Source organism: Ornithorhynchus anatinus, chromosome 7 (genome assembly GCF_004115215.2).
Source record: "Ornithorhynchus anatinus isolate Pmale09 chromosome 7, mOrnAna1.pri.v4, whole genome shotgun sequence".
Lineage (NCBI taxonomy): Eukaryota > Metazoa > Chordata > Mammalia > Monotremata > Ornithorhynchidae > Ornithorhynchus > Ornithorhynchus anatinus.
In genome coordinates, this window is record NC_041734.1 from 58,907,854 (window position 1) to 58,920,075 (window position 12,222).

At 50.8% G+C, this 12,222-nt stretch overlaps 1 protein-coding gene and 1 long non-coding RNA gene across 2 annotated transcripts; one reads left to right on the forward strand and one right to left on the reverse strand.

The window, feature by feature from the left end:
• Nucleotides 1-760: 760 nt before the first annotated feature.
• LOC100091422 (alpha-1,6-mannosyl-glycoprotein 4-beta-N-acetylglucosaminyltransferase-like) lies at nt 761-7,736 on the reverse strand. The gene is made up of 3 exons (XM_001520248.6): nt 7,618-7,736; nt 6,296-6,443; nt 761-2,448 (listed from the first exon to the last, which is right to left on the reverse strand). The coding sequence occupies exons 1-3, from the start codon at nt 7,717-7,719 to the stop codon at nt 1,304-1,306; spliced, it is 1,395 nt and encodes a 464-aa protein (XP_001520298.4). The 5' UTR covers nt 7,720-7,736; the 3' UTR covers nt 761-1,303.
• Nucleotides 2,350-7,681, forward strand: LOC120638496. The gene is made up of 3 exons (XR_005660189.1): nt 2,350-2,438; nt 4,024-4,069; nt 7,601-7,681. It is a non-coding gene; the product is annotated as an uncharacterized LOC120638496 (long non-coding RNA).
• Nucleotides 7,737-12,222: the final 4,486 nt, after the last annotated feature.

A 12,222-nucleotide genomic window follows, 5' to 3' on the forward strand; every position in this document is an offset into this window, starting at 1 on the left:
CCATTTACTCCCACAGCACTTTTGTACCTATCTGTAACTTTCCTTCTTTCTTACTTTCTTTCTATTAATGTCTCTCTCCCCCTCGAGACTATAAGCTCTTTGTGGGCAGAGAATGTGTCTGGTTTATCGTTATATTGTTATGTTGGGTTTTGGACCAGAGGTAAAGTTTTTTTCTGACTTAGAATCTTAGGACTTTTAAAATTATGAAACATGAAATTCCCAGAAAATCCTGGACCCACTGCTGGGTCCGTGTCACTCTCCCCCTAACTTCCGGGAGCCAGCTTCGATGCAATCACCTCGCCCGCTCCTATATCACCTCGTTTCTCTCCTATTACCACCCAGCCCGCACACTTTGCTCCTCTAATGCTAACCTTTTCGCTGTACCTCGATCTCATCTATCTTGCTGCCAACCTTTGGCCCGTGTCCTGCCTCTGGCCTGGAGCGCCCTCCCTCCTCGTATCAGACAGGTAATGACGCTCCCCCTCTTCGAAGCCTTATTGAAAGCACATCTCCTCCAAGAGATCTTCCCTAAGTCCTCCTTTCCTCTTCTCCCACTCTCTTCTGTTTCACCTTGACTTGCTCCCTATATTCATCCCCCCTTCCAGCCCCAAAGCACTTATGTGTGTATCTGCAATTTTATTTATTTATGTTGATGTCTGTTTCCCTCTCTAGATTGTTAGCTCACTGTGGGCAGGGAATGTGTCTGTTATATTGTTATATCATACCCTCCCAAGCGCTTAGTACTGTGCTCTGCACACAGTAAACACTCAATAAATACGATCTATTGACCCACCGACTGGCTGACTGTCCATAAGGGTGCTGTTCCTTTTGGGGAATCCGTCCCGTCACTGACAGGTCCAAGGTGGGGCCTGACCTCGAGTGACTCATTTTCCCTGCTTGTTCCTGACGAAGCCTGGCTTCCCCGTGGCTGTGAATGAACACAGTCCTCTCCTCCCAAGGCCCCAGGGCCACGGTAGAAACAGGAGCCCGGCGGCCTCCTCCGAAGCCGAGCGGGATGTTGCAACTGACAGAAGCCGGGGAGCTCGTGACCTGCAAACTCCCGAGGCCGTAGCGGGTCTTCGGGGCTCAGAGCCTGGGACGGGCTGCCTAGGTCACAGAGCCCGGGCCGAGAAACCGAGTGTCGGAACCTCTCCTGGTGCTTCCTTGAGGTCCCTCCGAGGTCCCAGGGTGTTCAGGGTCGTCTGAACTCCCTTTCCTCCTCGAACCGTTCCGAGATTTTACCTCCCAGTGTTTAGGGCCCGGGAATGGGTGTGCCGCCTCCCGGCCCCTTGCGCTGGGAGCCTCACCGGTCGTCGTCCTCGGTCCACACGTCGAAGTGCCTCACGATGAGCCAATCCTGCTGCTCCTGCAGAGCCACCAGCCTCACGCACCTCACCTCCCGTCCCCCTCCGCCGGCCGGCTCCTCCCAGGTCAGCTGGCCGTCCAGCAGCGGCCCCAGCGGCTGGTAATCGGAGCAGTCTCGGCCCTCCCCATCGAGCCGGTGGCCCAGCTCCACCCGGCCCGCCCTCAGCCAGTCCTTCTTCTCTTGGGCGGTGCCCGTCACCACCCGCAGCTGGCGCACGTGGGCCGACTGCAAGAACACCACGGTCAGGTGGCTGCCGGCCAGCACGGGGTGGGCCCAGAAGAAGCCGTCCCCCGGGGCGTAGGCCTGCTCGGGGGTGAAGCCCTTGTAGACGGTCATGTCCGTGGAGAAGGTTGCGAGGGGGTTGCCGGCGCCCCGGCCGCCGTCGTGGAACTCGTCGTCTTTTAACTTGTTGAAGGTGCCCCGGAACGAGGAGTAGGTGCCCATGTGCTGGAAGAGGGAGGGGCTGAGGCGGATGGGATCCTTCTGGGCCAACAGCAGGCGGAAGTGGTTGAGGAGCCAGTCGCAGGGCATCTCCTGGTAGAAGAGGAGGAGGAAGCGGGCGAGGCGAGGCAGGTCGCCGGAGCGGTAGAGCTTGCCGATGTAGCCCAGCTTGGAGAACTCCAGGGTGACCCAGGGGGTGTCCCGGTGTGCCTCGATGGCCCGGCGGACGGAGGTGAGGAAGTGCCGGGCGCAGTGGACGTCGTCCTCGATCATGAGGAAGTAGTGGGAGAGGTTGGCGGCGCAACTCACGAGGAAGGCGTAGTCCACGTTCTGCTTGGAGCGGAAGGTCACCCGGTCCGGAGCGTCGCCGAAGTTCCGCTTCAGGCCCCGCAGCGGCGGGTAGGCGGCGGGCGGGGCGTGGACGACCAGAAGCTGCCCCGCCAGCAGCTGGGAGGCAAAGCGACCGGCCAAGGCGTTGACCGTCCGGCGGATCCAGCGGGGGTCGGGATCGGCCAGGTGCACCACGACCAGCATGTCCCTCAGCTCGGCTGCGGAGGAGCGTCGGAACACGGAGTCCAGGGTGTCCAGCAGATAACTGCCTCGGGGGCGGCGCACTGACGAAAGCCCCACGGTCAGCAACTCTGGGGGCAGAGAGGCCCAGGGGAAAGGGGGTTTTTAGTTGGGTGGGCAGTAGGGGAGGGGCGGGGCGGGAGGGGCTTCTCCTCTATCCGTTCTCTTGTCACCCCTGCTCTCCCGCTCAACTCGGGGAGGGAAAAAGGGGCCAGTTCTGCCCCAGCCTGCCTGGCCCAGGACCCAAATACTTTGGTCCCCGGCTTCCAGAATCGGTTGGGAAGCGAGCGGTGTGGCCTAGTGGATGGAGCCTGGGACTGGGAATCAGAAAGACCCGGATTCTAATCCTGGATCAGCCATTTATTTTCTGTGCGATCTTCGGCAAGTCACTTCGGTTCTCTGGGCCTCAGTTCCCTCGTTTGCAAAATGGGGAGTCAGTGTCTGCTCTCCTTCTCGTTTAGACTGTGAGCCCCCAGTGGGACTAGAGAAGCAGCGTGGCTCAGTGGAAAGAGGACGGGTTCGGGAGTCAGAGGTCATGGGTTCGAATCCCGGCTCCGTGACTTGTCAGCTGCGTGACTGTGGGCAAGTCACTTCACTTCTCTGGGCCTCAGTTACCTCATCTGTAAAATGGGGATTAAGACTGTGAGCCCCACGTGGGACAACCTGATTACCCTGTATCTACCCCCGCGCTTAGAACAGTGCTCAGCACATAGTAAGCGCTTAACAAAAACCACAGTCATGACTATTATTATTATTGGGGTCATCTTCATCCTCCTCCTCGTCATCAACGAAGGTATTAACTGAGTGTTTACTGTGTGCAGAGCACTGTACCAACTGCTTGCGAGAGTACAATACAGCAGAGTTGGTAGACATGTTTCTTACGAGTTTAGAGTCTAGAGGGGGAGACTGACATTAATATAAATAAATAATTTATAATAATTGAAAAAAATAATTGATAGGTATGTACATAAGGCAAATATCAAATGCCTCAAGGTCACAGATCTAAATCCAAGTCACCTTGAAACCAAGGACCTCGGGAGAGAGTGGGCAGTGCTTGGCACATAGTAAGCGTTTAACAAATTCCACCATTATAATTGTAGGACTGGAGTGACCACCTAAACTCTCTGGGGGAGGGTGCAGAATCAGCCAGACCCCCGGGGCGTCCCTCGGGCCTGGGTTGGGACTTCTGAGCCCCATCCTACCTCAGTATAATAATAATAATAACTGTGGTAATTATTAAGCGCTGCCAAGCACTGTACTAAGCATAAGGGTAGATATGAGCTTGTCAGGTTGGACACAGTCTCTGTCCCCCATGAGGCTCACATTCTTAATCCCCATTTTACAGATGAGGGAACTGAGGCCCAGAGAAGTGAAGTGATTTGCTCAAGGTCACGCAACAAACCTGCGGCGGAGCGGGGATTGGAACCCGCATCCAGTGACTCCCAGGGTTGTTCTCTTCCCGCTAGGCCAAGCTGCTTCCCTGTGGATCGCTCGGGGGAGCCCCGGACCAGTCCATTTTCCACTTGAACCCACTCGGGACTCTCTGAATATGAAATCCCAGGAAGGAAACTGGCAACCTGATTTTGTTGATTCCATTTTTCTTCAGTGCAAGTCTCCCTCTCCCCAGCCTTTCACTTTCCTTTCAGGAGACAAATGGGACAGACCAGCCGAAGAGTCCTACTACATCAAAGAGTGAGTATTTCTCTAACTCTTCCCACCCTGGTTTCTTCCTCACTGCGCAGTGCAGCGTGGCTCAGTGGAAAGAGCCCGGGCTTGGGAGTCAGAGGTCATGGGTTCTAATCCCGGCTCGGCCACTCGTCAGCTGTGTGACTTTGGGCAAGTCGCTTCACTTCTCTGGGCCTCAGTTCCCTCTTCTGGAAAATGGGGATGAAGACTGTGAGCCCCACGTGGGACAACCTGATCACCTTGTATCCCCCCCAGCGCTTAGAACGGTGCTTTGCACATAGTAAGCATTCAACAAATACCACCATTATTATAATTATTATTATTAGTCTCTCCCTTTCTCCTTCGGGTTGCGTCAGCCTCTCCTTCAAGCTCACCTGTTTTCCCAGCCCTGTCCTTTGCCCCAGTCCCTGGCCCTTCTGTCTGAGCTGGGGTAACTGGATTCTCATTCTATTCTTGGAGAGTGGCTGCAGCCAGTTAGTATTAAGACCTAGTGGGGAAGCTCCGTATCCGAGTGGAAAGAGCACCAGCCTGGGAGTCAGAGGACCTGGGTTCTAATCCCGGCTCCACCAGTTGCTTACTGTGTGACCTTGGCAAGTCACTTAACTTCTCTGTGCCTCAGTCTACTCATCTGAAAAATAGGGATTTCATACTTGATCTCCCTCCTACTTAGACTATGTCCCCCATGTGGGACAGGGACTGTGTCTGGCCTGATTAATACTACTATTACTAATAATGGTATTTATTAAGTGCTTACTATGTGCCAGGCAACGTACTAAGTGCTGGGGTGGATACAAGAAAATTGAGTGGGACACAGACCCTGTCCCAGGAGGGGTTCACAGTCTCAATCACCATTTTAAAGATGAGGGGACTGAGGGCCAGAGAAGGGAAGTGAGTTGCCCAAGGTCACGCAGCAGACAAGTGTCGGAGCCGGGATCAGAACCCACGTCCTTCTGACTCCCAGGCCCGGGTTCTAGCCTCTACGCCATGCCACTTCGCTATGCAACTTGTATCTATCTTAATTTGTCACATACTAAGCAGTTAAAAAAAACATTAAAAAGCCCCCAGAAAACCAACAAAAAAACCTGTCAAGGAGACCAGAGGCGATAGAGACCTTGTGAGAGAGATCTCCCTCCCCTTCTGTATAATAATAATAATAATAATGATGGCATTTTTTAAGCACTTACTATGTGCAAAACACTGTTCTAAGCATTGGAGAGGATGCAGGGTGATCAGGTTGTCCCACCTGGGGCTCACAGACTTAATCCCCATTTTAGAGATGAGGTAACTGAGGGACAAAGAAGTGAAGTGACTTGCCCAAAGTCACACAGCTGACAAGCAGCTGAGCTGGGGCATATGTCAGACCACTACTCTTTCCACAGTCAAAGCATTATTAAGGTCACAACTCCTCCTCCAAGAGGCTTTCTCTGATTAAACCCTCTCAGACAAGCAGCGTGGTGTAGTAGAGTACGGGCCTGGGAGTCAGAAGAACCTGAGTTCTAATCCCGCTCCCCCACTTGTCTGCTGTGTGACCTTGGGCAAGTCACTTCACTCCTCTGTGTCTTTGTTGTCTCATCTGTGAAAAAGGGGGATTAAGAGTGTGAGCCCAGTGTGGGACAGGGTTAAGTTGTAATAATAATAATGCTGGTATTTGTTTAGCACTATGTGCCAAGCACTGTTCTAAGCACTGGGGGAGGTAGAAGGTAATCACACTGTCCCATGTGGGGCTCACAGTCTTCATCCCCATTTTACAGACGAGGTAACTGAGGCACAGAGAAGTGAAGTGATTTGGCCAAGGTCACACAGCCGGCAAGTGGCGGAGCAGGGATTAGAACCCACGACCTCTCACTCCCAAGCCCGGGCTCTTTCCACTGAGCCACGCCTGTGCTCAGAACAGTGCTTGGCACACAGTAAGTGCTTAACAAGTACCATGATTACTATTATTATTTTGCCCGGCTGGCTCTCCCTTCTGCGTCATCAACGCACTTTATCTGTGACCTTGGCACCTTTGATATTCACCCCAACCCCACAACACTTATGTACATATCCTTAATTTATATATTAGATATTATAAATTATTTATTCGTACTAATATCTGCCTCCCCTTCTAGTTATGGGCAGGGAACGTGTCTGCTAATTCGGCTGTACTGTGATCCCCCGAGCGCTCAGTAGAGCGCTCTGCACGTAGTAAGTGATCAATAAACACCACTGATTGACCGACTGGAAGATACTCACTTTTGACAGGTGGCGGGGCTCCAGCCAGGTAGTGGAAAGACACGTTGAGGAGGCCGGAGTCGTTAGAGAGTTCTTGGAAGGCAGTCAGGTGGCCACTGGCGTTGAGTTGTCGCTGCATCAGTAGCCAAGCCAAATGCCTCTTCTCCTCCTGGGGACGGGAAAAGCCTCAGCCTCTGGGGGAACGTTCCCGAGGTCCCCAGAGGGGAGCACTCATTCATTCATTCATTCAATCGTAATAATAATAATAATGATGATGACATTTGTTCATCACTTACTATGTGCCAAGCACTGTTCTAAACGCTGGGGTAGATACAAGGTCATCAGGTTGTCCCACGTGGGGCTCACAGGAGGGAAGCAGCATTACACAGTGGATAGAGCATTCATTCATTCATTCATTCAATAGTATTTATTGAGCGCTTACTATGTGCAGAGCACTGTACTAAGCGCTTGGAATGTACAGATCGGTAACAGATAGAGACAGTCCCTGCCCCTTGACGGGCTTACAGTCTAATCGGGGGAGACGGACAGACGAGAACAATAGCAATAAATAGAATCAAGATAAATAGAATCAAGGGGAGTCAGAAGGTCACAGGTTCTAATCTCTCCCGGCTCCACCACTTGTCTGCTGTGTGATCTTGGTCATGTCACTTCCCCGGGCCTCAGTTACCTCATCTGGAAAATGGGGATTAAGATTTGAGCCCCACGTGGGACCTGGACTCTGTCAAACCTGATTAGCGTGTATCTAATTGTAGAAGCAGCGTGGCTTAGTGGAAAGAGCAAGGGCTTGGGAGTCAGAGGTCATGGGTTCTAATCCCGGCTCCACCTCTTGTCAGCTGTGTGAGCCTGGGCAAGTCACTTCACTTCTCTGTGCCTCAGTTCCCTCATCTGTAAAATGGGGATGAAGACCGTGAGCCCCACGTGGGATAATCTAATTACCTTATATCTACTCCAGCGCTTAGAACAGTGCTTGGTACCTAGTAAGCGCTTAACAAATACCAGCATTATTAATCCCCATTTTACAGATGAGGTGACTGAGGCACGGAGAAGTTAAGTGGCTTGCTCAAGATCACACAGTAGGTGGTGGAGCCTGGATTAGAATCCACATCCTCTGACTCCCAAGACCGTGCTCTTTCCACTAAGACACTCTCCTTCTGGAGCGCTTATTGAGCACTTACTGTGTGCAGAGCACTGTCCTAAGCGCTTGGGAAAGAACAATGTGGTGAAACTGGGAGCGGGTTTGGGTGAGCTTTCTGAATACCTCCCACAGAGAGCGACCAGGTTCCACTTTGCCCCCATTTCCCACAGCACAATCCAGGACTCACCAGCAAGGGGTTCTCGGTCTCCTCGGTGAATATTCTGAGGAAGAAGACCAGGAGGGCGGAAGCCATCCCAGTCCAGACACAGCGGCGGAGAGAGCAGCGCATGGTGGCCGCCGGGCAGGGAAGCTGGAGAGCACTGCCCTGCAGAGAAGGAGAAAAAGAGAAGTAATCAACCAACCAATCAATCAATCAATCAGTGAGTGCTTACTGTGTGCAGACCGCTGAGCTAAGTGCTCGGGAGAGTACACTACGCGGGGAAGCAGCATGGCCTTGTCGAAAGAGCACGGGGCCTGGGAGTCACAGGACCTGGATTCCGATCCGGGCTCCGCTGCTCGGCTGCTGCGTGCGACCTTGCCCAACTCGCTTCACGTCTCTGGGTCTCGGTTATTTCACCTGTAAAATGAGGATTGAGTCCCACGTGGGACGTGGACTGTGTCCAACCTGATTAGCTTGTATCTCCCCCGGGGCTTGGTAGAGTGCCTGGCACCTAATAAAAGCTTAACAAATACCATTAAAATATACGACAGAGTTGGTAGGCACGTTCTTTGCCCTGCAGGAGTTTACGGCATAAAAGGGGAGGCAGGTATTAAAGTAAGTTATGGATAGGTACGTAAAGGCTGAGCGGTTAAGGGTGGGGTGGATATTGGGTGCTTATGGGGTACAAATTCAAGTGCACAGGTGGAGTTTGAGGCTTGGGCTTGAGAGTATGGAAAGGTCTCTTACTCCCTCAATCAATCGTATTTATTGACCACTTACTGTTTGCAGAGCACTGTACTAATTGCTTGAAGAGTCCGATATAACAGAGTTGGTAGAGATGTTCCCTGCCCACCACGAGTTTACAGTCTAGAGGCAGGAAAGAGACATTGATATAAATGAATTATGGATATAAACATAAGTTCTGTGGGGTTGAGGGAGGGGTGAATAAAGGCTGTCAATACAAGTGCATCTTGGAGGAGATGTGCTTTTAATTGGGCTTTGAAGGTGGGGAGAACGGTTATCTCTAGGACATGAAGAGGGAGGACGTTCCAGGCCAGAGGCAGGATCCTTCTCTCAGGTCCTTTCATTCATTCATTCATTCATTCATTCATTCATTCATTCGTATTTATTGAGCGCTTACTATGTGCAGAGCACTGTACTAAGCTGAGCTCATTGTGGGCAGTGAACATATCTACCAACTCTTTTATATTGTACTTTCCCAAGTGCCTAGAATAGTGCTTTGTGCAAAGAAAGCACTCAATAAACACCACCGACTCATGGATTGATGGGGTTTTCCCCTTCTCCTCAGACTGGGATAATAATAATGATAATGATGGTATTTGTTAAGCGCTTACTTCGTGCCGGGCACTGCACTAAGTGCTGGGGTGCATACAAGCAAATCGAGTTGCACAGAGTCCCTGTCCCCTGAGGGGCTCACAGCCTCAATCCTCATTTTACAGATGAGGTAACTGAGGCACAGAGAAGTGAAGTGACTTCCCTCGATCACCCAGCAGAGAAGTAGCAGAGCTGGGATTAATAATAATAATAATGATAATAATGGTATTTAAGCACTTACTATGTGCCAAGCACTGTTCTGCGGTAGATACAAGGTAATCAGGTTATCCTACATAGGGCTCACAGTCTTCATCCCCATTTTACAGATGAGATAACTGAGGCACAGAGAAGTGAAATGACTTGCCCAAAGTCACACTGCTGACAAGTGGCAGAGCCGGGATTAGAGCCCACGACCTTCCCACTCCCAGGCCCGGGCTCTATCTACTACGCCACGTCGCTGCTATTTCCCGGGCCCCTTCCGAGGACGCCGACTCCCCTTCCTGGTTTCGCGTTATCGGTTCTCTTGCCTCCTATTGACTCTTGGTACCTTCTCGGTCCCGCTCAGTAAATAGTTAACCTTCACCAAGGTCCTCATTTCCACACCGCCTTCTGACTGACAGGCTGCTGGGTCAGGGGTGTGGGATGAGCAAGTCGACTAATTTGAGGATCCTACTATTCACCCCCTGTCCTGAGTAGCTTTCTTAGAAGGCAGGGATCATGTCTTTAATTTCTACCTGTCTCCCACAGCCTATTACAGGTCTCTGCCCGAGAAGGGAATCAGTAAATTTCCTCCTTGGCCTGTCAAATGCCTTTGATTGGGGCACCGCTCCCTCTTCTTGATAATCCCATCTAATCTTTGTTTCACTAACACAGTTCTCTCCCTCTTTTCCTCCTACCCCTCTGGCCATTTCTTCTCAAATCTCTTTCACTGAAGTTTCTTCGGCCTCTCACCATCTAACTGTGGGTGTTTTTCAAGGCTCTGTTCTCAGACCCCTCCTCTTCTCACTTTATACGCACTCCCCCGGGGGGCTCATCCACTCTCACAGATTCCCAAATCTGTGCCTCCTCTATACAGATGATTCCCAAATTGATTTTGCTAGCCCTGATCTCTCCCGCATCTGCAACTTGACATTCCTCCTTGCCGGCCAGACCTCTCCACGTGGAGACGCTCTGCTGATTCCTCAAGTTCCGTATGTGGAAAACTAAACTGATCTTCACCCCTTGAGAGAATTTTCCTATCAGAGTTGACAACCCACCATTCTCCTGTGTCTAAACAACTCAACCCTGGAACTGCCCTGGATTGCTTACTTTCTTCCAACTCTCACTTCTTGTCTGTTTTTTTCTTTTGTTTTGGTTTTTCATGGTATTCGTTAAGCTCTCAGTGTGTGTCAGGCACTGCAGTAAACGTGGGGGTAGACACAAGCTAAGCAGGTTGGACACAGTCCCTCTCCCACAGGGTGCTCCATGTCTTAATCCCCATTTTACAGGTGAGGTAACTGAGGCACAGAGAAGTTAAGAGAGTTTGCCTAACAGCGGGCAAGTGGAGGACCTGGGGTTAGAACCCGAGTCCTCTGACTCCCAGGCCAGTGCTCTATCCACTAGGCTACGCTGCTTCACTTGGGCAGGGATCCTGCCTACCAACTCTATTGTACTGTACTCTTCCAAGTGCTTAGTCCGTTAAGCCGCACTGCTTCGTCTGTTACCAAATCCTGTCGTTTTTTTCCCTTACATTTCCCTGTTCTGCCCATCCGGGCTACCATCCTAGTCCAGGCACTCATCACGTCCTGGCATGACTACCGCCCCGACCCCTTCACTGGTCTCTCGACCTCCAGCCTCCTCCCTCTACGCTCCCTATTCTGCTCTGATGCTCAGATTATCGATCAATCAATCAGGAGTAAAAACTGAGTGCTTACTACGTGCAGGGCACTGTACTGATAATAATGTTGGTATTTGTTAAGCGCTTACTGTGTGCCAAGCAACTTGGGAGAGTGCAATATAACCGGATTAGCAGACGCTTTCCCTGACCATAACCAATTCATCTCTTTCTAAAACATCCTTCCGCACATGTTTCTCAATCAATGTGAAAACCTCTAGTGGTTAACCACTCATTTTGCTTCAAATTCCTGACTGTTGCCTTTAAGGCTCTCCATGAGCCCTTTCCCTCAAACGTAATCACTCTTTTTATCTCGTACACCCATTTTTTGTGGTATTGGGTCAGCGCTTACTATGTGCCAAGCACTGTAATAAGTAATAATAAGAACAGTGGTATTTGTTAAGTGCTTACTATGGGCCAGACACTATACTAAGCGCTGAGCTAGGTACAAGTAAGTCAGGTAAGACATAGTCCCTGTCCCTCGTGGGGCACACAGTCTTAATCCTCATTTTATAGATGTGGTAACAGATGGTATTTATTGTATTTGTTTTTATTCAATTATATTTATTGAGAGCTCCTGAGTGAAAAGCACTGTACTAAGCGCTTGAGAGAGTACAGTATAACAACAGACACATTCCCTGCCCACAATGAGCTCATAGTCTAGCGGGGGAGACAGATATTAATACATATATAAACATAAATAAATAAATTATATATATACAGATACATACCCACGTGCTGTGGGGGTGGGAGGGAGGATTCATTCATCCATTCGTAATTATTGAGCGCTTTCTGTGTGCAGAGCACTGTACTAAGCGCTTGGAAAGTACAATTCAGCCGCAATTAGAAACAATCCCCGCCCACATCAGGCTCACAGTCCAGAAGATGAGTGAAGAGAGCAAGTCAGGGCCACATAGAAGAGAGTGGGAGAAGAGGAGAGGAGGGCTTAGTCAGGGAAGGCTTCTGGGAGGAGATAATAATAATAATAATGTTGGTATTTGTTAAGCGCTTACTATGTGCCGAGCACTGTTCTAAGCGCTGGGGTAGATACAGGGTAATCAGGATGTCCCACGTGAGGCTCACAGTTAATCCCCATTTTACAGATGAGGTAACTGAGGCACAGAGAAGTTAAGTGACTTGCCCACAGTCACACAGCTGACAAGTGGCAGAGCCGGGATTCGAACTCATGACCTCGGACTCCCGAGCCCGTGCTTTATCCACTGAGCCACGCTGCTTCAGATGTGAAGTGAGGGAGAGTGATTATCAGTGTGATATGAGGAGAGAAGTGAAGTGACTTGCCCAAGGACTCACAGCAGACAAGTGGCGGAGCCCGGATTAGAACCCAAGTCCTTCTGACTCGCAGGCCCGTGCTGTATCTATTAGGCTTTACCCATCCATTATCCAGCTGCTTCTCACTCTCAAGT

Excerpts from the sequence above, each read along its gene's own strand:
- LOC100091422 (XM_001520248.6), bottom strand. The coding sequence starts at position 7,719 with ATGCGCTGCTCTCTCCGCCGCTGTGTCTGGACTGGGATGGCTTCCGCC. Across the intron at positions 6,444-7,617 it reads AGACCGAGAACCCCTTGCTG|GAGGAGAAGAGGCATTTGGC; the intron begins GTGAGTCCTGGA and ends TCCCGTCCCCAG. Across the intron at positions 2,449-6,295 it reads AGCCCCGCCACCTGTCAAAA|AGTTGCTGACCGTGGGGCTT; the intron begins GTGAGTATCTTC and ends CTCTGCCCCCAG.